This window comes from Corvus cornix, chromosome 1A (assembly GCF_000738735.6).
Source record: "Corvus cornix cornix isolate S_Up_H32 chromosome 1A, ASM73873v5, whole genome shotgun sequence".
NCBI lineage: Eukaryota > Metazoa > Chordata > Aves > Passeriformes > Corvidae > Corvus > Corvus cornix.
The window spans coordinates 72,983,508-73,008,938 of NC_047057.1; the positions used below are offsets into that span (position 1 = coordinate 72,983,508).

General features: G+C 39.0%; 1 protein-coding gene across 14 annotated transcripts in view; it reads right to left on the reverse strand.

Annotated features, from left to right (window-relative positions):
- The window catches only part of ERC1 (ELKS/RAB6-interacting/CAST family member 1), a 282,238-nt gene that overhangs the window by 200,865 nt on the left and 55,942 nt on the right, over positions 1-25,431 (reverse strand). For 9 of the 14 annotated variants that reach the window (XM_039570268.1, XM_039570267.1, XM_039570266.1 and 6 more), the window contains exons 3-7: positions 19,602-20,018; positions 8,059-8,133; positions 5,907-6,062; positions 4,090-4,173; positions 1,374-1,541 (exon numbers count right to left, since the gene is read on the reverse strand). In XM_039570268.1, coding sequence (XP_039426202.1) covers positions 1,374-1,541; positions 4,090-4,173; positions 5,907-6,062; positions 8,059-8,133; positions 19,602-20,018 — 900 coding nt within the window. The remainder of the gene's footprint in view (positions 1-1,373; positions 1,542-4,089; positions 4,174-5,906; positions 6,063-8,058; positions 8,134-19,601; positions 20,019-25,431) is intronic. The other 5 variants (XM_039570271.1, XM_039570277.1, XM_039570270.1 and 2 more) reach the window with 1 other exon arrangement.

The window sequence follows — 25,431 nt, forward strand, 5'->3', positions numbered from 1 at the left end:
TTTCAATTCTGGACATTTTAAGTGAATAAATATGTTTATCTACCATAACAGCTGAAATTATGACCCTCTACTAAAGTCTTTTAGTTTGTTAATAAAGTAAATTTGTTCAAGAACTTCACCTCTCCTGGGTAGAAAAGCACTATTTATTACTTAAAAATGAGAATAGAAATGTGCTTCTAGCTTTGTAGGTTTGCCACAGTACATGCACGTTTAACATATCTATATCCTTTTCTATGACTGCAATGGATCAAAGCCTGCATTTTGCCTTTGAAAATGTTTATTTACCTAACACCTACTTTCACTGATAGTTTGAAATTTAATTTTTTTTTTTTTAATAGACATGCACTAATCTAGGGTACCTTCCTAAACTAGCAAAAAGGAATGAACAAATTTAACAAGAGGTTTATGATTGTAAACTGGTATAAGCTTTCACAGTTTATGCCCACTGATGAAATTTCAACTTCTCCATAAATCTGAGAATAATCAGAAAAGCCATCCTGGAACATCAAAAGATATTTCCATGTAAATTCATTACTACATGTTGACAAGGCCATGAGCACCCACAGATTTACCAATTTTGGCTAAAGGCTAATTTGGCTAAATTAGGGTAGAAAGTTCAGATCAGTTCTCTTATGCTCCTGTAATATGGAAGCTTCTACCAGTGTCACCCACAAATTTCCTGCATGCCTTTTTCACAGCTCCTTTGGCTTCTTTGACTCTTTTAGCTGTAAAAACACAAAGTTTTTGATGCATCACTGCCATCTTTTGGACTTCCACTAACACTACAATTTTCCAAGGCCGTGAATGAAATCCTGTCTGCACACAACATTTCATGCTTGCTCTTCAAGAATGTCCAGAAGCAACACGTTTATGCTACATTTATAATCTGTTTGATGTTCAGATGTACACCTGGATCTTACATAATACGGGAATTTATTAAGCATTTGTCATCGAAACACAGTTTAGAAAATATTTTTCCTTTACCTTGGAATATGCATCACAAAACACAAAAGCCCATATTTCAGGGGCTTACAAGCAAGAGCTCCTGGCCATGCTGACAGCAGCAGTGAAGCCTCTGCAGGGTGTATGCTATTGGAATGATCTTCCTTGTTCTTCTCTCCTCTAGCTACAAGGTCCCTGCAAATAAATCCCCCCAGCTCAGACATTGCAACTCCTAATTCAGCCAAGCACTTACACACACATGTTTGTATTTAGATCAATCCCCTGGCCTAGAGAGCCAACCATATAATCAAAGACACAAAGAGCCTGGAACAAGCAGTACTGGATGGCTGTGGGCCTGTACAACCTAGGAACAGAAGAAATAATGGCTTTTCTCTGTGCACAGGCAACAAGCACAGAATTGCCCACTTCACCTCTGTCTGCAGGATGGCAGCTCTTTGCTCTTTAGCTGTAAGGGACTCTTTGAGAACTTCAATGTGCTGCTTGCTGTCAGAGAACTGATTTGTGAGGGTCTCCAGCTTGGTCTGCAGGGCCAGCAGCTCGGTGTCTTTGCGCGACAGTTCCTGTTTCACCTGACCAATCTGAAACACAAAGAAAGGAGGGGCAAAGGGAGAAATAATTTATAACTTCCCTACAAAAATCACTATAAACACACATAACTATCGACAAACACCATGGTACTGTTAAATTATCCCACAGAACTATGAAGCCTTAGGTTACCTTGAGTGAAAGGCTGGCAAAAATTTGTGTCATGAGCAAAGGAGAGAAGGAAAAAGAGAGGGGAGCAATGTCATCAATTTTTCAAGGGAGGTTCTTTTTAATAGTGGCAGTTTTTTGTAATTCATCTTCCAAAGGACTAACCAAACCCAGGTACGTTTCAGGGATGACGTTTTAATGAAGATGAAGCAGAACCCTAATGACAAAGTACCCCTAGCCTGTAAGGTCAGAGCAGATGAGATACCTACAGGTCTCTCAGCAGCACAGTGTTTGCTCTGAAATGTCAAATCAGCAAGCTGCCCTCCAGCTCTTCACCTAGCAATCCAGCCTCATGCTTACACAGGATGTAAAGACCCTTTTACTTTTCCCACTACTTACAAAACCAGCATTTTATTCTATGAAACACCTTCTAGTTTATGGAAGCTTCTAAAAGCAGATGCATATATTCCTCAAAACAACAGGAAAACTGTTTGTGGAATTCCATTTGTAGACAGAAATTTCCTAAATTTAATTTAGTGAATTAAATCAGTATAGAAGTACAAATTTATTTTAACAAATGTAGGTTGGATTATTATTTCAAAAGGCAAACAGTAAAAAAATGCTAAAATAAAGCATCAAAATGAGCTGAAATATCAATTTAAGTGCAATCATCACCCAGGAAGACTTCTATTAAGTCTGAATATTAAAAAAAAAAAAAAAAATTAATTAAAGAGGACTAGGAAGTCTAAATGTAGCATTACATCCAAGTTTACAACAAACTTTCTGATTTTATTCCTATAAATCTCACAGAATAGCAATGTTTTACTGCTACATATTATATAGCAGAGGGGGACATGTCTCTACACACTGAGCAGCTTTCCCTTTTTTAACTTGAACAGTTTTGCTTGGGTTATTCAAGTTTTAAAAAAAAATCCCTTATCCCCAGAAGTACATTGTCCAGTGCTTCAAAATAGAAATTAAAGGACAACACAAACTGAAAAAATTGTCCAGGTCACTCTTTGTGTTTGAAAACATGACATGAACAAAATAATAGTATAATTTATAATCATTTTTACAGTTTTTAATTAGAATAAATGCCCATATTAGTAGAAACAATTGAGAGAAAAAAAGCTGGGGTGAATGCCATTTTACCTTGAAAACACTGATTCAATAATGGGCAATTAAAGGAAGAAAACTCTTTACCAAAGAGTATTAAAATGGCATCAAAATATGTAATGAAGGACTCCTGTGTTCCAGTGTGAAACAGTGTACGTGAGGAAATGGGGAAGAAGGAGGACATGCATCTCAAAAAACCTCTCAAACTCATGAAATAGCACAATGAGAAGGTATGTAAGAATTTATAGAACTATTCAATAGTTTATTGTTCACTTCACTTCAAACCTGCTAGGTTGTTTCTTTCACATTTTACTAAAAGCAAATGTGCACAGGGGATGATTCTGCCACCTATTTCAGTTCAACACAAAGGTATTGATGTCAGCAGCACTATTCCTGCTGTCAGCCCCCAGTTGCACAATAGTGCCAGGCACAGAACAGCTGCTGGGAAGAGCTGAATTATTTACAGCTGGTTATCTTTTCTAGAGTATCTAAACAAAAAAGCCCCCTTAAAAAATCTCAGATGACACAAACTTTTTCGGTTAGTAGGTAGCCTGAATCGCAGTAAAACTTTCTCAGACAGACAGCTTCTGTTTGGGCTCCTTGCAGAAGAGCTGCTTACCACATTTCATTACATTAGGGTTCCCAAGTAGCACCCTAAGTTCTCATCTCTAGAAACCCCCATTTCAGAGCTACTGCCAAGGTGCTAAAGCTCTTTGGTAAGAACACAGCACACACCATCCCAGCTTGCAGGAGAAGCTAAGACAGCATCAAGTGCTCACATCCCTCTTCTTGGTGAGAAACGGTGTTCACTCTTTTGAGTGAAACTCTAACTTCACAGCAAAGGAATAACCTAAATTCATGCTGCTAAAATGGAATAATCAGTTCTAAAAGTGTTCAGCATCCAGCTTTCGGTATTTTTTGTGAAACAATGTTAAGAGGGTTCAACATAAGTTTTCAAATTAGGTTTTTTAACTAGGAAAAGCAAATCTCTTTGAAAGTCTGTCCCCAAAATGGGTGCTGAATACTTTTGAAAATTTGCTTCAGTAGAGAAGAGTAGGTTATTGCTCAAACAGCTCATACCATTAAAAAAACAGCAACAAAACAAATACAGATGTTCAGCTGGAGAGTGGTGTTATTTATGGACACCAAAACCATGTGAACAAAAAGGCAGCTACAAGGCTGAGCAGGCTGTTAGTTCTACTTGTTATATCCAGTCATGAAGAAGGTAAGAGAAGAAAAGCTACCCCAGAAGGCAGAGAGCTAGCAAGCCCCAGTGAATGGCCACTGCACACAAAAGAGAGATCTTACTGCAGAGACCTCGGTCTGGAGACCAGCCACTCTTTTTTTCAGGTCCTCCCCTTGAGCCTCTTTGGCACTTAGCTCTTCCTTCAGTTGCTCTACCTGTCACGACATTGTTATGCTTTTAAATATTTATTATTTGCCAGCTTCTAGTCAGCCTGTTTCAGTCCAAGCAACTACAAGTGTCAAAGAACTGAAGAATCAACACTGGTCACTCATTTTCTCTTCCATTCTTCATTAAGTCTTCTCAAAAGTTTAATGTCTGTGTCATTTCATATAGGCTGCCAGACAAGAATTTGATTAGGAAACAAAAGATATATAGTTATGGTTTACATATGTCAAGTATGTGGCCCTTATCCCAACGGTTTTGAAACTGGAATTCATAAGGAAATTACAACAGGAAAAAGGACATACTTCAGCTTATGAGAAATAATGTTAATTGTCAAGCTACAGCCACAAATTACTTATACAATACAACGCTGAAAAAATAAATGCTGTGCAATTACAGAACAAGGTAGGACAGCAAGGTGTCAAGATTGGACATGGCCATGAGTCATGGGCAAATAGATACCAAAAAGGAGCAAATTTTCTGCAGGAAAATAAGTGAGCAGACACAGGAGACAGAAGAGGTCCAGCAGTCAAGTAGCTGAGCAGATCTACAGATCCACACAGGGAGAGGACAAGGGGTAATTGAAGAGTTGCTAACAATGAAAGGAGGAAAGCAAGAAGAAAAGACAGAAGGAAGTGGTGCTGTAATCTTCTCCCCATTCCTAATTTGAATTGGGTACCTTCAGTTCCTAGAAGCAACCCAGTGGGATAAAGAGCAAAAGTAAGAACAGACATAGTTATGTCGAGGTGTTTCAGTGAACTGGCGTGAAGCAAGTGGAAGAATCACATAACTTAGTACATGTCTCTACTTCAGGGCAAGTAGATTCTCCAAGACACTTCATCCAGCATTCTTTTTTGACCCATAATTTCAAGTAGGACAAAGCAGTAGGTTACACTTGTTCAGGACCTAGCAGAGTAATTTTCATCCTCCTTTCCAGGGTTTGTATACTGCTTGCAGGGAGTACACATAAGTTAATTAAGAAAGGCAGGACTGCTCACAATATCCTTACATTTACTGTACAAGAGGGCCTGAATCTTCACTAAAGAATCTTAGGACCCACTAAAAGACTGAGTAACAAAGAATGAATTGACTTTTGCCTATAGACAATTCAACAGTCAGTGTCCATCTTTACATGTGAGGATCAACATCTCTCACTGCTGTACTTGTCCTGTATTCCAAACAACATCAATTAATGCCAGCACCACCACTGCTGTAGACTCTGCTCTCATGCTGGCTCCACTACTGGAAGGAGAGTGTAATGGAAAACCAATCTAGTGACAGTTCATGCTCTTTTCAGCCCTTATATAATAAAAAGGCCAAACAGTTATACAGTACCAGCTGCAAAAAAAATATCCTTTTTTCAACAAACTACATTTGGAAAGAATTTAGACCAAACAAAACCTGAACCAATAATGGATTAGCAGTGGTCGAAAAATAAACACAAAAATCTTTCTGAAAGAAAAGAAAATCAGGTGTGACAATAAAAGGAGAACTTGGGCCATTGACCTTACTGAAACACCATTATAATCTTTTCAAATTGGAATTTAAAATTTTCTTGAATATTTTTAAGTTAATTTAGTGGCTTCACAGCAGGTATTAAATAAAATTCTGTTTCCCATCATTGGACTGGGAAGCCAGACCACACCTCCTAACTAAAGCATGAACACCTCTCTCCTCTGTTCACCAAGCTGGGTTTAGCATACAACTGCCATTTGTTTGCCAATACCTTATTTTTCATGAATTTGGAATGGCTACGGTACACCTCCATTTGCTTCATTTCCTCCTCACGCTCCTCTGTGCTCAGGGCTCCGTTTGACTTCAACATCTGAATCTCCTCTTCCAAATCCCGGAGGCCACGCTCCATGGAAGAAATTTTTGAATCCTGAGAATGATTGGAGGGGACAGGTAAAGACACACAGTTAGAAGATTTGTTAACAAACCACTGGAGTAAAACCAAAGGAGATACATGTCCAATAAATTACCTGCCCTTGAAATTTACTTAGGAAGTTCTTAGAGAAATCAGTGTTCAACTCTTTACATGTGAGTGCTCAGATACTCATTTTTCAATTTACTTTTTTTTTAACCTTTCAAGGAAAGCAAGAGTTTAGTACTGAAAGAAAACCAGGGCAGGAACATCGTGTAGGATGAATAAATAAAGGAACATGAAGAAAAGTTGCCTTTTCAAAGCCAGCTCAAACCGGAGAAATTTAATTCTAATTGAATGGGCAGCAAAATGGCAAGACTAGCAAAAAATTGGGTTGGTGCCACTAGTTAATTTAAGTGGGGTCACAAATGGAGAAAAGCAAATACCATAAGCAAGGAAAATGTGCAACTAGCTAGTTTTGATTGGATAAAGCAGTTAAGAGTCTCTCAAGTATTCTGGCTCATATGTACAACGTATAAAACATTTCAATGGGTTAAAAATAACCATCTGGAAAAACAAAAAAGCCAATCAATCATTATCCTCCTAGTTTTACAGGGTGATCAGAGGTATTCAGTGTACCTGGTTTATTGTTTCTTTACAGGCCTTTTGTGTTAGGAACAGCAAGAACAGATTCATCCAGCACACAGAGTTTCATGCATACCCACGATCATGGATATGTGTTTAGGAACTATAATCTCTTAAAGCAGTCTATTTTTTCTTATCTCACTTCCCCAAAATATTTAGTCTTTCCTGAAAGACAGATCTGATTTGAAACTATACTGCAGACTTCCATAAACAAAACCTTTCTAACTTTTTCTCTGTCTGATAAGCAAAGCACAGCTGGACAAAAAGCTGATTTTTACATATACAGGTTTTCCTTCATGAGATTTTTTAAAAGCATCACTATGAAGATCTAATTGGATCTCCTGCTTAATGTTTGATGCTTAAGTTAAAAATTGATAAAGTAGATTTTTGCAACAAAAAATTAGAGGTAGTAAGGTGAAGTGATATGCTGCAATTGACAACAGTATTTAGTTTCAGTGCTCACATCATTTCCCAGAAATACCCATGGGTTTCTCTTTTGATAGTAAAGACACTTAATGTTACCACATGGTCAATTAGTTTTCATTACTATGGACCACAAAGATGACTAATACAAGAGTGACATCAAATGAAAGGCTGCAGAGTAGAAAGATGGGATATGAATATGGAAAACACTGATACAGAATGGAAAAATTTGCAGCGGAAAAAAGGAAGGAAAATAAAAGAAAAAGAAGGGGAACAAAGTGGAAAAGAACAGCTCGCTAAGACAGTTTCTGATTTTTCAACTCCACTTGTCCAAACCCTGTGTGATGTACTTTATGAGCAATACAATATGAAATATGATTGCATAAAGCTGTGCAAACCACACACTTGATTGTGGCTCTTGAGCTCTTGGCCAATTGCCATCAGTCCATTAAATACTTAAGCTAATGGTTTAAGAATTCAATCACAAATTCATCTAGAAAAGTTAGGTTTATGATGGCATACAGATATTTCTAGCTATATGATCCATTCTTTAAGTGGGTGTTGAGTTTGCTAACTTTGTTGATACACAGAATGGAGAGCAGTATTTCAAATGTTGATAACATAAGAAGAAAAGAACCCACTCTTAAAACCCACAAATCTTTCATATTAATCTATCATTCCCATTCTTGTAATATAATGAACTCTCGGTTGACTGCAAGAAATCTGTATCTGCTGCTGCAGGCAGAAAGAAGACAAGTTTCTACTGTGCTGTCTTTTCAGTAATCAATAATAACAAATTAAATAATAACAGAGAATAAAATCGTACAAAAATATATACTTATTTTAAATTACAAGACTGACAGGAGCATATGGTATTTGGTAGATTCACCTTTCATGTGAAAACCCATTTTCCAAATTCTACTGCTGCCCAAACACAATCATTTACCTTCATCTCAATAACAGTTTGCAGAGCCTTTGTCTTGGCCGCGTCGGGAGCATTCTCAAATCGACGATGGATTTCCTGTACCAGCAGAAATGAAAGCAAGAGTTACACTAATGGCAGTGTCCCAATACAAACATAATTACTAGAAGCTTCTCTTCCTAATACAGAGCATAACTCAGTGCTGCTTTCTGATGTTGTCATACATTTTATCACTTCTCATATCACAGAAAGGACTGCCAAAAGCTCATTCAACAGAAATCCAGCCGCAGTTAAAAAGGCACAGCAGAAACTGCACCTTTGACTACCCACTTACTCAAAATAAACTTGAAATGACAGCTGGGTCTACTAAAAAGCTCTATCATCTGTCTGCTAAACTAATCTGAACTCCTGATAGTTTCTCATAGAAGACATAAACATGATGCATTTGACTAGAGGCTTACTGAAAACAGCAACGCTGTGGTTTCTATTTCAACAAGTTTTAAGGTGCAGCTGTTGTTAACTCTCTTTTTCCAATGTTTTTTACCCCAGAGTGGCAACACTGAACTACACAGGATGAAAATCTTTCTTCACTTGGCCTTGAGCACAGCTGAAAATACACAAGTGTACAGCACACTGCTCTAGAAGCTCAGAGGATGCTGATAGGAGGACACAAAGTCCATGTGATATTTCTGTTGATGTAAATTCACAGAAATAGCATGCTTCCAACTGCTTGCTAAGGCATAAAATGATCGAAAGCTCAAACAACTTGTTCTATCATATAAAGTAGGGGTTTCAAGCCAACATAAGTAAAAAGAGGAGAAACAAAATAGAAACTACTACACTCTTTCACTCCTTGTCTTCAAATGGCATTGTCCTTAGAGCACACTCTAATGCTAACTGTAGGAAGGTGAATTCTGTTAGAGTGTTAATCTTATATGCCAGGAAAATACTTTGGTGCCCACAGAGCACCAGCTGTGATGCCAGTTAACCTAAAAATGAATTGTGTTATGTGCCCACACATACAGTTTATCCATCCACTCCCCTCAGACAACTAAAAGACAAATCCCAAAAGCCATCCACAAATTTGTATTTTCAATAGACAAGGTGAAGAGTCAAAATTTTGTATGGCAGTCATCCATGCAACTTGTTCCCCACGATTAATTATTTGAATGAAAAAGGTAGAGTTGCACAGTGCTTTTCAGAAATACTACTTTTAAGATTGTTAAGTGTTCCTACATAGCTTTGAAGTGAGCAAGATCGAAATGTGTTGGGACATGACAAAGGCCACAAGAAGAATTTTGCAGAAGTCTGGCCTAAGACCATTTGCATAAGTTGATGCCCATGAATGGTAATAATAAGGAAATCCAATAGAACTTGCTCTGGTTTAAAAGAGGATATTTGTGTATTTTCTGAGAAGCCATTTTTACAAGTGTGTTCCCAGTGTATGGTGGCATTCTCTGAAATCAAAAAAATCCTCCTGAAGAAATAAACCTGAAAACCCCTCTAAATATATTTGTTTCTCCTCGAGTCAACAGATAACTTGAGAGCCTCTGCACAAATACTACTGGCACCATATAGACCAGAATGAAGCAGTGCCATTATTTTTCTACTTACCTGTACCTACATTCCCAAAATGGATTTACTCAAAGAAATTACAACAAACTCTTGTGAGCTTTTAGAAACTGAGAAAACAAAGGATAAGAAGGTCAAAAATTACTACGCCATAAATCTATTTTGGACACTGTATTATTTTTATTTTAGCAGTTAGGTAATTTCCACTTGTGGAGAGACACGGTTTCTGACCTGAGAATATAAAACCAGCTACTGCTGTGGAAATGGGATAGATGGAATACGTAGCAGGAGAACTGCAGGTCTGTAAAGGGATGCTGACACAACAGTGCCTGCTTCCACCATGGCTCAGTGTTTTCCCAGAGAGAAAATTCTTCCAAGCTTCTTCTTGAGAAATGCCTGTGTCTCCTCTGTCTGAAGTGATGCTCTGCACTTCAGCAAAGGAAATGTCCTACTTCTATCATCTTAAGTAATTCCACTGTGATTTGGATGACATAACCTGCTGAAAAATAACACCTCCCAACTCTTGACTGCACAGTAAGGGCTTAATTTTGGCAACATGCCTGTGATTCTGAAGAGCCTGAAGAAAAAAAAGCTACAGGCAGACCGAGGCTCTCTGGAACACAGATTGAAGAGCGGCTGCCGAAGGAAAGCAGGGCACAGATACCCTTCTTAATTAGGAAATACAGGCTGCATCCATGTCTTTCAGTGGCAGAATGGAAAAATACTAATAGATCATATCTCTGATGTATTCAGATTCTGTCGTGGACACACACCCCACAGATGAATGAAAGTTAGGATTTTACTCTGTAAAACAGGATTTTGCACAGCAGTTAAAAACATAGGGCCACACACAAATACCAGAATCAGAAAAATATAAACCCAATCCTTCATTCCTTGCAGGTTATCCATTCTGATAAAGTAATACAGGATCTTTCCTTTGCTTTACTTTCCCACATTAAGAACTTCCTTATGTAACTGATATTGTTCCCTAATAGGTTAATAAAATTTAGTATCTTTGCACCTTTGAGTGCAAGTTCAATTATTATAACAAGGGGTGGCTCTTTTAAATCTCCTTTATGTTTTTATTGCTTTTCTATGTTCAATGACTCCTTCATTTAAAAGTGATAGCAAAAAGGAAAAACAGAAATTATGGTGCAAACTGATTGCAACTTAAAGTACATTCACAGCCAATAAAATTCCAAAATAGGTTGTTCTGTTCAAAAAAACCATTAAGATTCAATAACTAGAAATTGAAGGCTAGAATTAGCCAGAAGTTCTAAACAAGGTGGGCACCTTCTCCAGAGCTGGAGTTCATATTTCATTTTAATTTTTTATTAAGAATATCTATCTTCCTTTTTAAGAAAATCTACCACAGAAACAGATAGGAACTGAAGGTGTGGATCATTATTACATCTGCCAAGTAGCTCTGCAAGGCAGCACAGTACCCCTAGGAGAAACAACAATTTCCTGGTCAGCATAATTACATAGAACAGCTGATCAAACACACTGAGAACACTGAATATGTAAAGAATAGCTGTGATAAAGTGGTTTTACCTCACCATAAATAGTTACAAAGTCCATGAGGTTTTTTTGAAAAGAATTCAAAATTAAAGAATATAGTTTAGAATTGAAGGAGTCCCCAATCCTGAGCAGTATTATCACTGTCAATTATACACATGTGCATAATAATGAAGGTTGAATTTAGTCCAAATCTTTTCTTCCTTCACAACCTGGCCATATCCTTCACTGTTATTCCCCCACTTCCTCTTGTGTCCGATTTTGCATGGGATTTAGAACAAATGTGAAGGTGCACTTTCAAGCAATGATGCTTTTGTAGTGGGGTAGGCTAAATACTTCAAAATTCAGCAACTCACCTCCCAGTAGCCACAAGACAAGCAGTTTCCAAAGCAATAAAGGACATGCCTTCCATCTCCTGCCAAGCTTGGATAATCAGGTAGCACATTCCACACAGAAACAAAAACATGCTATTTGATACATTAATTTGTTTTATTAAAAAAATCGGCAAAAAACATTATGTGTAATTAAAAGCACAGTCATAATTCTGGCTTTTTTAAATCTTAACTGTACTAGCCATATCTTTGTGTAATCAATTATGATCTCCTGTGCTGGATCTTTGTATCATTCAGTGGACTGGGCAGTTTTGACTAAAAAGCATTTGGTTTTATTCTCCAACTTCATCCTCCAAGACTTACTAAATGAATGTTATATCTGTTGTACCCTAACTTTAGTTTTTCAGATGGCTTTCATGCCTACCTAGATTTTAGCAACCGAGTTCCAATTAATTACAATGAAATGCAAATGTTACAACCAGGAGCATCCATCAGCTCAGTATTAATGATCATTGTTAATTTTAAAAAATTATTTAGTAGCTATGTAAGATAAAATAGATCTTTAGTTGTGTAGAAGGACAAATCATACCTGACTAACCTGATTTTCTTCTACAGTGAAGTACCTGGCTGTGTGGCTAAGTGGGGAGCAATGGGTGTTCTGTGTCTAAAGGCCTCCAAGCATCCCTGGAGGCAAATCTGTGAGACACAGACTGGGTAAGTGGTTAACAAAGCAGGTGGGAAACCAGCTGGGCTGCCAGGCTCCACGCGGTGCTGATGAGCAGTGTGAGGGCCAGTGGGCAGTGCCTTCAGCAGTGATCTGAACGATGGGATGGACAGCCCTCCCAGCAGCTTTAGAGAGTACATGGAATTGGGGAACACATGCATTAGATCAAGCTATGTGCCCTTGATGTGGAAAAACCCCCAGACCAGCCCATCCTGAGCTGTACTAGCAAGAGTACCCAACCAGCAGGTGGGAAGCAGGTGTTTCCCTGTGTGCAGCTCTTGTGAGACCACTGCTGGAGCTCTGTGCCCACTTCTGGGCTCCCCAGAACAAGGAAGGCACTGAAAATCTGAGGAGATTCTGACAGACAGGCACCAGGATAGCTGGGGCTGGAACACAGCATGAAGGGGAGAGAGCGAGAGAAAAGTGTTTGTTCAGCTGAAAAGAACGGGCTTGGGGGGAAGCCTGATGCCCTCTAGAACTAACTGGAAGCTGGAGAGATGATGGAAACCAAAGTCTTGTCAGAAGTGGAAGGATGATAGGCAATAGGCAGAACTTGCAGCACTGAAAATTTAGACCTGTTAATATGAAAAAGATTTTACCAGGAGAGCAACCAAATGCTGGACCAGGTGCCCAGAGAGGCTGTGGAATCCCCACCGCTTGAAATTGCTGGTTTGAGCAGAAGGTTGCATGAAATAACCTGTGGGAGAGCCCTTTAATCTGCATGACTCATTTATATAAATATCTTTACTACCTGGTGCCAGAAGGTGACTGGATACTATCACAATTGTTTAGTTTCAGGATTTTGTATTAAATTTTTTTCAGAAAGTGCTCGATGCCAGTAATTTTAACTTCTATTTCAGCACGACGTAAAAATGAACTGAAAAAAAGAACATATAAGAGTCCCGTAGAATTTATTTCATTGCTATTAGAGTTTTGCTGCTAAAGTGATATAGTTACACAAGTCTGGAAGCAGCAATCATGGTAGTTCCTTCGGAAATTATTTCTGCATTTTTCCATTTGTCATTTCCTGCATTTGCAAACCCAGTCAACATAATTCCCTGAAAATACAAAGTGACTGTACCCACAAAGGGCATAACTTTGAAAGATGTGCTGGCAATTGCACACACATTGATAATGGAGGCTGCCAGTTGCTTTGAAGCTCAGTTACCCCTGGCTAAAGAAACTCGTCTCTGGTTTGCAATTGTATTAATCCATTGAGACGATTATTTCTAAATCCAATTAAAACCTCAGATATCAAGACACTTAAGTTTGTTAGCAAAGGCATCACCTAAAGTGAAAATTAAAGCACAGCTTCCAGCTCTTCTCAGTATTTCAATCAGCAGGAAACAAAAGCAAAATCCCTCAAAACTTTGGCATTAGAGTAAAAGCAAGGTAAGATGAGAAACTAATTCAAACCATCCAATTAGCTGCAAGTAGCAAGCCATTGTGTTGAAATCTGACTACAGAATTGTGAATTCAAAAGCTGAAGAAAAGTCAATTAAAAATTAAAATCTTAATCATGTAGAACTTCATTTACATATGTGCTATTATTAATTTTTTCTCTCTTTCCTCTTACTTAAGGCACAAAAGCACTCATTTTGTACTCAAATTAGCTTCCAATTTATTCGTGGTATTTTTAGTTTTTTCCCTTCCACTACAAAGCTTCACGTTTGTGGAAACAAAATTCCCTAAATCTCACTTCTACTGAAGAAAAGTGCAGGATAATGTTACCATCTCCAAGGAAAGCATCCCTAAGACGTAATTTGTAAACAAAGCAAATCGTGTAATAGGCATTGACAAAGAAAATCTTCTAATATAACAAAACATCAAAAAACATCGAAGTTTGAGCATTTTAAACCTCTAATCCCCAGACAGATTTATGCATTGTTTCACATAGTTTTAAAAATCCCACCTGAAGGGTATGGAAGAGCTAAAATGAAACAGTAAGAAATTTTGCTCTATGTTGAAGGCTAGCTCGTTCATATAAAAAAAAAATGTTTTGAAATAAGTTCAAGAATTAAATAACTCACACCCCATGCTAGAAAAAGCATATCAAGAAGCCTACAGAAATTTTATTAAATATTTCACTTCGATAAAACCATGAGTATAATACAGAAAAAGCATCCTGACAGATGACTGGAGTTCTGCTTTTTTCCATTTACCTAATTTAACTAATGTAACTGATTATTTAACTAATGTATAAAAATCAGAAATTTGTTATGCAAGAATAAGGTGTTTCTGATTTTTTTGTCATCTGGAAAAGCAGAAAACAAATACATTATTTTCCAACCTAACTTTTCAACTTTTGAAGAATTATCAAGCTACCAACCTCTGAGGAAAGGTGAAAATAATTTCATATATATTTGAACGTTTTCAACTGTCATCCTTTTCTAAGGTGACATACAGAATATCCCAAACTAAAATGATATTTTAAAAAATTTAAGTGTATAAAAAAATAGATTATGCATGCTTTCAAGTTGCAATAGTCCATTTTCTCAAATTTTGACCTACAAAACCTCTGTATGTTTTAAAACTACTTGCAGACCAAACAAGCAATTCTAATAAAGACATAACTATTTAAATTATCTTGGTTTAAATCACTTCTCCCTGCCATCTGCTTCTAAAAGGTCAAAAGGATGAAGCAGCAATAAAAAAAAGCAGAAACTTAATTTTTTTAAGTCAACAGAAAGATACCCCCCAGTATGACAGTAGTAAGAGTTCCAGTTACTGGATCTGTCTACTCCTGCAAAACAAAACCCCTCTCTAGAAGTATCTTATTTATGTTGCAAAATCTTGGCACAGGACGGAAGTGTTCTTTGAGTTAACTCTAATTGCTCCAATTAAAATTTCTAAATCCTCCTCTGAGCGTGGAGCAGAAAAGGGGAAGGATTTTAACACACCCATGGAAAAATAATTTGTTTGCAGAACTTGTCACAGTTCATTAAAATCTGGTCAGACAAGGGAAACAACCTCTCAGCACCGGGCACAGCTCAGCAGGGCTCTGATGGTACCTTCAGACAGCCCATCCGCCCCTTCTCACTGAGCTCCTTGCTGCTGCTCTTTGGCCACCACAGGATCGAGTTTTGATCATCTGAGGCTAATAATAATCGAAATAATCTACACAGACCTCTGTTAGAGCCCAGTGTGCCTGCTCGCTGCGCTGGCAGAGCTGTGCCCCACGGGGAGGCAGAAATTCAGCGCTGTCCTGGAACAGAGTGGGCACTGTTCGACTGCAAACAGCTCCAGCGAGGGCTCGGTCCTTGCAATAAGGCCATCCCAGATAACTGTGATGCACTTCACAAACAGCACTTTGTGGGCTTGCCATTTCAACAAACACTGAAAAAGGAAAGAAATCATAGCTTTTTCTGCCACAGCCTCTTTCCTTAAGCTCATTGTAAAGGAGTGCCCTCATGAACCACCCATTTCAGTGCCTGTTTTACATACAAAACCTCCCTTTATTTGTTAAGCACTCCATCCCTAACTCCTTCATTCAGTTTTGTACTCAGCTGGAATAAAAAATCCATCTTGTTTGAATGGGCCCAATTATTTAAAAAAAATAAAATATTAAAGTCAAAACCGTAATTTACTACCAAACAGGTTTTGGACACTAAGTATAAAGCTCCTGTTGGTTCTTCCCTCGTTCCACACCACTGTAACATGCAAGCCTTGACTCTAGAACTGCCTTCTGAAGACACAAGCCTTCAGGATAAACAGCCTTCTTTCTGTTTCCAAGTAAATGGTTGTGGTCAGCCATCTATACTTACAGCCCCTGTTGGGCTGTCCTTACAAATCTCAGTCTGCCCATAGTACTCCCAGTGTTTAGAACACCAGGTATGGATGCAGTCACATCATATTCTGCCACAAGCTGCACTGATAGTTGGGCTATTATCTGCATAGCTGAGAAAAATCTGTTTCTAATCAGTGCATCTAGGACTTTGGGGAGTGGGGAGCAGGAAGGCTGTCAAAAAGAGCGCAGCCAGCTTTGTTATCTTTAGAGCTACGGACTGGTAACTCTGCAACAGGCAAGTCTGGAACAAAGAACTCATGCAGTCAGTGCAACTCGGGAGCTATTCTGGAAGCTGTAGTCCAGCTGCTAGACTTCATCAAGTATTTCTTGCTGGTATGACAATAATTTTGGTTTTGAAAGTAAAGTCTAGAATACCAAATTGCCATTAAGACTGAAGAAGGGGTATTCAAAATAGCAGCCATCTTTTCTTATAAGCTATGAAGCTTAGGCTTGTTTTCCAGGGTAGAGGAATGTGATGCAGCCACACTGTCATCTGCTGAAGCCAGGGCATTCTGATTTTCAAGGAGGTATTTAAGTTTTCATTACTCTGTGTTAATGAGAGAATGTCCTCTGTATCAGTTGCTGAATACATCCTATGCTGGATATAGTATCCTTCCTGTGGATTTATATGAATAATTTCTTGAGATCCTCAGAAGTCAGGGCAAGTGGGAAAAGCCCATGAGAGTCAAATTGCTCATGGAGATACCTCTCAGTAGCTGCAGGAGAATCCATTCCATAATCTGGATTTGGGAGACTGAGACAGTGCCCTGGGATATGACCAAAAATATGTGATATCTTTTATATGAGGAACAATTAAGCAGCACTGGATTTTTCAGCCTAGAAAAAGAGAGAACTTGGAATGGATATAACAACATGAAACTGTGAGTGGCACACAGTTATAATCTTATCAGAACCACAACAGTGACCTCTGCTACAATTTATTTTCCTTAGGAAATTAGTGCAGTCTTTAGTACAACAATGGCAACAGCAAAAGCTGAAGAAATCAATTCTTTCACATTTAATTTTCAAGGTGATACTGCTGGCCACTGTAGCTGCACTGTCTGCCTGAAAAACTGTCTGATGACCTTGAGTCTCAACATCACATTTTGGATTACATGTGGGTTTCGAAGTTGGAAAATTGAGGGATACCTTTTTGCTTCAAGATGCAGATCTTTAGTATTATTTTCAGCAAATATTTTATCAGCAATCTAACACCCTTGCAGAGTCAGAAACAGTACTAGTGGATTCTGACATCTCAGAACTTCTTTTGCTAAGATGGTGATGAGTATTTTGGACCAAACCACTACAGATGGTCTATAACTGCTATTAAAGTTTCCTAATGTGTTAGGGCATGAAACATAAACGCTGACCTCCCAAGCTCTTGCAAATCCCTTTGAGATACCAGTGCTTCCTCCAACAGCAGTATTTAGAGTTTAGCATGCCTTTCCAGATACTGGGAATTCTAGATATAGAACCATCAAGAAAGCAGATTAATTTCTTCAAGGCAGCTTAAAAATTCCATCATTAGTATCTGGGCTAGCAAAGAGCAGAAATAACCTGTAACTATGGAAATACAGATGAACATAACAGAAGGTCAGCTGAGGAGGGTGATGCAGGCACACCTAACAGGTGACACACCTATGAGAGACAACTTCCAAGCGTGAAATACGGATAGCAACTGTGAACCAGATCCTGCAGAGCATCTGGGTGCTCAGGCAGTCCAATGCAGTCAGCTGCAGCTTCCTCTGATTTTCTCCAGCCTGCCAGAGCCCCAGGCATGAGACTTGAGGTTGATGCAGGTAAGTCTGAGGTCACTTAGCTCAGCCTTGCTCAGAGCTCAAGGATGACACAAGGTACAAACAAAACCATTCCTGTGGTCACCCAGCTCCATATGGAGATAATATGGCACCGTGTTCCTGAGGCTACGAGGGTGCTCAGCGCCAAGGCTGGATCCCACATGGCATCCATGGTCTGAGCCACAAATTACTTTATACACAGCTTACACTTCTCAATGGATCAGAGCCGGGTAAGCAGCAAGGAGTAATTAAGTTTAAAACATTTTATAAATAGCATTGGTGCTTTCAAGTCAGTAGTTCATCTCTACCTCCTCTAGGAAGTCTTCTACCATAAAGACTAGGATTTAAATGACTGATGATTTCCAAACAGGCGTGAATGAAACAAGAATTCTTCTCTCTCAACATCTACTCATCAGCAGCAGGAACAAACACAACCGCATTCCTAAAAAATTGCACAGCTCCTGACAGCTTTTCATTTATGTTGCTGGACTTAGAGCAGAAACAAATGGAAGCCATTTGAGGCTCTTCCTGAAATAGTTACAAGAATTGGAACAGAATTATCATTGGTTGCTAAATAAAGGAAAAACTGTAGTGCAGAAACTCTGGAATCATATTATCTTCACTCCAGACACTCAAGAGATTACTGCTCTAAAAAAATAAATCTGGCCTAAATCTGGCTCAGAAATGCAATGGGCTCCAGCTTTCTTACATAAATGCTTGCAAGAGCACAAGCACAATGGGTCAGGCACTGGAAAACATATGAATAAGAGGTATTAAGAAGTATTTATGTGCTGCATACACTCATCTCAAGAAACTCTTCCAGGCCTTGCTTTCCTGACTTCTTAGAGAGAGGCCTTAAATCCTGTGTACATGTAGAGGTTTCAGAAAAGTGCTGAACCATGAAATAGACACCAATATGCAGAACAGGTGATTAGATTGGTACACATGGTACACACACATGGATAGCCATCGATTCATGCCTTCAGTCAACAGGTGTAAAATAATCTTTATGCAGAATCTTATCACTAGGGAATCCATGTATACACATATTTATCAATCCATGCTGAATTACCAGCCTTTCAGAAGTTAATATTAGAATACTTTAGGAGGCTGGTTGACAAGAGAAAAATGCATTTAATAATATCAAAAAATGCAATGACACTGGCTACACAATAACTCATTTTCTTTCATTTATTTCCCTTCGTTTGACTAAAATATTTGTATTCTATACAGCCCATATTTTATTAGTTTAGAATGATTAGTAGTGAAGACCTTGGGAACCTATGCCTGCCATTGTACTCTTTTAAGGTACAATACAGATGTAACAATGGTTTTTCTGTTTTCAGAAGGATGGTGAGAAGGGGTTACTATGTGTGCAGCAGTGTCTCTTTAAGAAATCTTTTTTTTGGCTCTGCATCCAGGGCAGCTAATAGTTTTATCAAATACCCTTCACAGCAAGATCACTGTTTCCATGGAAACTGTAGAGCAATCATCCATTACTCTTGCAAAGATTTCTCTCTCTGCTCTCACCTAAATACAGGTAGCTACCTTCTCTCACACTACAATGGAACAGAAGAATTCATTTTACAGGCTTTGGGACAATTCACCTCCACAGCTTCCTATGGAGACTACAGGGAAAGTGGGGGCCACAGCACAAAACCCCAAAAGGTACATGCAAGGAAGCCATAAAGATAAATTAAAATAGGCACAAATTCTGTCAATTCTCATGTAAAATACAACTTATAGAGAAGGGAAGATTCTTTGCTTGCAACTGTGAAATGGATAGGAGACAGAGAAGAGTTCAAGATTGGAGATGAATGCTGACTTTGGTCACTCACCTCTCTCAGCATGTTGTTTTCTTTTTCCTTCTGTTCAAGAAGGCTTTCCAAGTGGTGCACATGCATCTCTGCCTCAGCCAAGCGTCGTGTCCGCTCATGGTCTTCCTCCGTGGCTTTTGCTGAGAGACCTTTACTCTGCAGCATCTCCAGCAGCTTTTTGATGGACTCATCACGTGCATTTAAGGTCTGTTTCTGGGTCTCAATACGCAGTTCCATCTCCTCCAAGGTTTTACGGAGCAGGAACAGCTCCTTGGCCTGGCGCTCGTGCTCTGCGTGCAGCCGTTGGAAGTTTTCCTCTGTCAGCTCTGCCACGAAGGGCTCGCTGGTCCTGGAGCTGCTGTCCTGCTGGAACAGCTGGTTCAGGTCCCGCTGGATCCGCAGCTCGTCTTGGAGAGCCTGGATAGTCATCTGCATATGCTGAAAGAACAAATAAATAAAATCAGAGGACTCCCTCCACTGGAGCAATAACCAAAACAGTATGAGCCACATCAGACCTCCTGAACCACCAACCGAGAGGAAACCACAGTACCAACAGACCAACACCAGGGTTTTAAAGCAGAATTGAAGTGGAATTGGGTTACACTACAGAAAGTTCAAATCCCTCCTTCGATGCCTGATAGAGGTTGCTTAACACTTAGAAGACTCTTGCTTGACTCTTCCACTTGCACCAACTTGGGAAAGAGACTGTTTCAAACAAAGGAAAATGTCAGCAGCTTCCAGCAACTTATGTCAGTACCCTTCCAATGCTCACGTGCCCTGTAGAACAATTCTGGGGCAGAAGAAGCCCCAGAATTACTATAGAATTACTATCTTGGCAAAGCAGAGGGGCATGGTGCTATTAGAATTTACATATCACCTATAAAACCTAATCAGGCTCCCAAGGTGTTCAGCACTAACTCTACACCTAGCACAGATTTCCCTGCTGACTTAGAGAAGAAACTTCAGCCTGCAAAGAAGAACTACAGCTACAGAAAACCGGATAAATGCTGACCAGGGAAAAGGGTCACATCATAAAATTTTATTTAGATTTTAGTACAGAAGAGGAATTACCACCTCACAAACAGGAATATGAAGTCAATCAAATGACTGGCAGTAATTTGTTGTCGTGCAAGACAATAAATCCTGTCTCAATGACTAAATACAGTGGCTTAATATAATGGGACAATACAGCAGAAGCACAGTTTGCCTACAAAAAAGTCCTCACTTTATATTTCGATAAGTATGTTTTCTCTTGTCTGCAAGACAGAAGTATCAAGCCAATAACAGAGAAGTACAAACACTGCACAAAGATTTGATTACCAGGAATGAGATGCACCCTGAGTGATACATCTCTACTCTCTTAAGTGAGGCAGACATGCTTACAATTTAGTCTGAGTGGGAACAGGTCGGATCCGGTGATCCCTGGGCTCTGCAGTGTCTGCAGTGCAGCTACTTCCAGTATCCACTAGGCTGAAGTACCAGTTAGAGTAAGTTATAGTCTATGATCAAACTTTATGCAGAGACACACGGGTAAGGTCTAAAATGTGAAGATGGTGCAAAGGTAGTGTTTCCTATAAATCAAGTACTTCGTTTTACTCAAGTATTTGTAAAAAGAGAAACCATAAGAAGATTTGGGCTTAGGCATTACTGCAAGGGTATGTTTATCACAATTGCTATGTAAAATGCCTTGAAGATGTTAAAAAGCTGTCTGGACATGGCCCTGGGCTCTAAGTGGCCTTGCCTGAGCAGAGGGGTTAGACCAGCTGACCTCCCACCAACCTCAGGCACTCAGTGTGAAAAGACAGCAGATTGTATTAATAGCACAGTTACCTACCTTTAATCTGTTTGAGAAACATAAAGGGTTCGTTTGGTTGTACAGAATGGTGCATAAAGGCAATAAAAGTCCAATCCCATTCTCTTTGCAGAAGTCACTATTTGAGACCAAGCACTTGTCCTCCATTTGTGTTCTGGCCTAAGATAAGCTTTTCAAAACCAAAGCTGCTGTTACATCATCAGCTCACCTAAGTCCACGCTGCCACTAAAGGCAACAGTCTTGCTATTTGTCCTTCCTCAGGTGGTTGACACTGACAACGGGATCAAAACTTCACCTGATGGCTGCAAATCAGCCCCAGCAAAACCAAACAAAAGGTTTTTGCAGCCAGATCTCCAATTCAGCTGACAGGGTGGCTACATCAGTGCTGGTTCTGGTGCAAGGTAGGGTGGCAGGTGCTGTCAAGGAGCTGGCAGAGAAGAAAATGGAACCATCCTTTACAGCAACAGCATCAACTGAAATCAGCTTAAATGCAAAGCTCTGTGGTTGGTTTAAGATGCTGTAGTTGCCTTTTCTTTCTTTTCACTAACACAATACTTGGCAGTTATTAATTCGGTTAATCTGAAACTACACTTCAGGTTACAGAATCTGTGTGACAACACAGCACAGGTGTATATTAGGTGAAGGAACAAGTAATTACTCTGTTCTAAAAGGTACATTGTGTTTATATACTGGTGGATGCTCAGATTTATTTTCAAGTAAGAGATGAAGAAATATCTGAAGGGAATTAATATGGATTTCCAAAATGTTTTCAGAAGTCACTTTCTTTTTAATTAAAGATCTCAACTTTCAGTTACTGAGTGGTTTGAGGAAATGACAAGTGAGAATGCCAGAACCACATCCAAGCATTAAAACTGAGGCGCTACAGGTAGGCAATCAAAACTACTACATTTGTTTAATTAATGTATGTTGATTGAGCTGTAAGAGAAAACCTACTGCACTCATTAAAACATTTGCCTCATTTGTACCTATACAACACCAATGAAGTCAGCAGGACTACGACAGCAGTAGTGAGAGAATGTCCTCAAATTTTTTTAAAATTAAACAATAACCCCACTAGATATAACTTCACAATTCCACACATGAGTTAATTCCATTTGTATTTGAGAAGCCCTCCTTATTCAGAGCCCAGCTGTGTGTTGTTCCTCCAGCTAACAAACAAATTCCCACATGCTTCCACCTGGCTCTCCACATACTGCTACTTCAGCATTTCCTTTCTCCCAGGAAAGAAAAGAGCTTCTTCTGAACAACCACATCATCTATTAAATGAAATTATTTCCTCTACTCAATGCTGTCTCGGAATCAAACTTGGGTTATTTATAAACATCAATGGACTAAATCACCACAACCAAAATCTTACATTTTTACCATCTGATCTGCTGTGAAATGTCATTTCAGGTTACATAGACAAAACCCGTGTCTTGGACCCACAGAAATTATTTCCCCTACCCATGGAAATGCCTCCATGGAACTCCTGGGTCAATGAACCAAAATCTATTATATGATTCAAATACATGATGTGGGAAAAAAAATTAATACCAGTGACAAACAGGATTTACTGGTATCCATCAGTCTGTGAAGTAAAGACAAGGGAGTTTGGAATACCTGGCAATTGGTCAGCAACTGCCTGTAATTCAGTTTCCCAAGAAAAATGAAGAGGTGGGGTTATAGGAAAAGTTAGAGCTGAGCTTATGAATAACTCCCACTGTTCTCTGAACTGCTGCTCAGTTGAGAACAAACTTTATTATGTGAAAGATAACTGGAAAACACACCACAGAAAATTATTCTGTGCTTTTGACGCCCACTCTTTTCCGACATGCAAAATGTATGCAAAATGGGTTCTTTTCTCTGCTTTCCAAATTTTCTCTATAATTCTCAGAATAATAGAACAATATTCTTTACTAGCTGGTATCATAACTTAACTACTTTTTCAGTTAAAATTTCTTGTCTTCTATATAATTTCAAAGAAAACATCATTTTCCCCCTGAAGGAACAGGCAAGCTTTACTAGCTTCTCATCCATTTTTTACACTTCACTTTTAAATCATCAACTATCCTGGAAAGACAAACTATTTTCCAAGCTCACACAATACTAGCCACTGGTACGTAATGCTGTCTAAGACCTGACTAGAGATCTCAAGAAAACTTGAAAGATACTGCAGAAATAGTCTCATCTAGAAATAAACATGTAAAAATACTTCTAATACCACTGAGCTTCATTATGTTGTACTCTACCGAGTAAGTACCAATCATGCTTTTGTGAAGCAGTTTAATACAGGCAATGTAATTAAAGTCAAAGCAATTATGAGGAACCTGTACTTTGCTTGATACTTACTGCACTTATCTCAAACCTTGAGGATTCCCTGGTTTTTTCAAGGAACAAAAACTGGTCTTTAAAAGCCTTACTACAAATTGTAACTACAGCTGCGAATCACGAAGGTGTTTTCGTGAGCACAGTTCTCTAGTCTCACACTGGTTATGTCCAACAGACTTTTCTCTTGACAGAGCTGAGAACCTTCAGGCTCATCTCAAACAGAAGTCCTAAAAGGATGTGGTGCAAACACAGCCTCTTACACCAGGTGTTCCTCTGCCTGTGTTACTTCCATGGGTCAACCTACCAACCAGGTTCTGCATAGAGACACAGTTTGACTTTTATCCAGCAGCCCAAACTTTGCATGTCTAAGAAGCAGAACACGATTCAGTCTTTGCCTCCACCTACCAGGACTCAAATTCACATTTCCCACACCTTGGCAGATTGGTGAGCTTCCAGCCTACAGTCTGAGTACGGCCCATGATGGAGAAGTTCCTGGTGTTTGGCTCCCAAAGCTGTCCTGCTGTTGCAGCCTCAGGGTAATGCAGTGCACCTACAGCTGTACTGGTGAGTTTGGGAACCTTGCTGCAGGCACCTCTTTTCATCTCTCTCTGTTGAAGCTTTTCCTTTTTGCATAAAATATTTAAAGATTCAGTTGGCCTGACAGAAAGTATTAAAGAGAGCACAGCTTCTTATTCTAATTAGAAGAACACATAAGAACAGAAAGACCTGAATAGCAATACTTCCAACTAACTTAAATGTTTATCATCTCACCATTCCAAAGGAAGTGGGGGATGTGCATTTTAACTTTCTCAGTCAGAAAAAGAAATTTCATTGATATTCTACAGCCAAGACCTGTATCCTAACCCTACATTTTAGATCAAAAGGAGGCAGCCACAGCTACTACCACGATTTTGAAAGAAAGGATTAAATTGTGACATGCTTCTTAAAGAAAGGATTTCCACACTCATCTTTGCAAGACAGAGCTTGACCTACCAAGCTACAGTGTTTAATATTCCAACATGCATTTGTCCATTTGGGTTTGGTTGCCGGATTTAGATTATTCATACTGCAGATACTTTGTAACTACTGCAATCAGATATATAACTTCTCCCATAATTTATTCAAGAAGTCTAAATGCCTAAATTAGACCTCTGGGTTCTGCAACACAGGCAAGGCACCTGTACACCCAACACTTCTGTAGGTAAGTTCTTAATCTCCTGTATTTAAATTCTAAGTAGGTTAAATTGGGAAAATTCCTTTAATTTTCGAATACCAAGAAAAAATACAGTATGTTCAAGAGAAGCCTGAAAAAAATCAGCAAAAAGAATAAGAATGTACTCCTTCCCAGAAACAAGGGAAAAACATAGCACACAATTATATGAGAGTGTCACAGCAATGTGTCACAATGAGGTGGGAAGCATTGTTACAATCTGCAAAACTCAACCACTTAAAAAAAATTCTCTGACACTGGGAGAACACTGAAGACTCAATCCTGAGCAAGAGAATGTAAGGTAATGGTAAGAACAGGGACAAAAAGAGAGGTCCTACTAGAATATTTAGTGGTGTGAAAGCTTCCACCTGGAGAGAGAGGTTAAAGCTCTTATTCGTCTTCCTATGACCCAAAGGAGGCTCCAGTCAGGAAGCAGTAAGATGTTCTTGGGTGGATCCCTAACAAGGTATTCTCACAGAAAGGACTGAGAGAGAGAT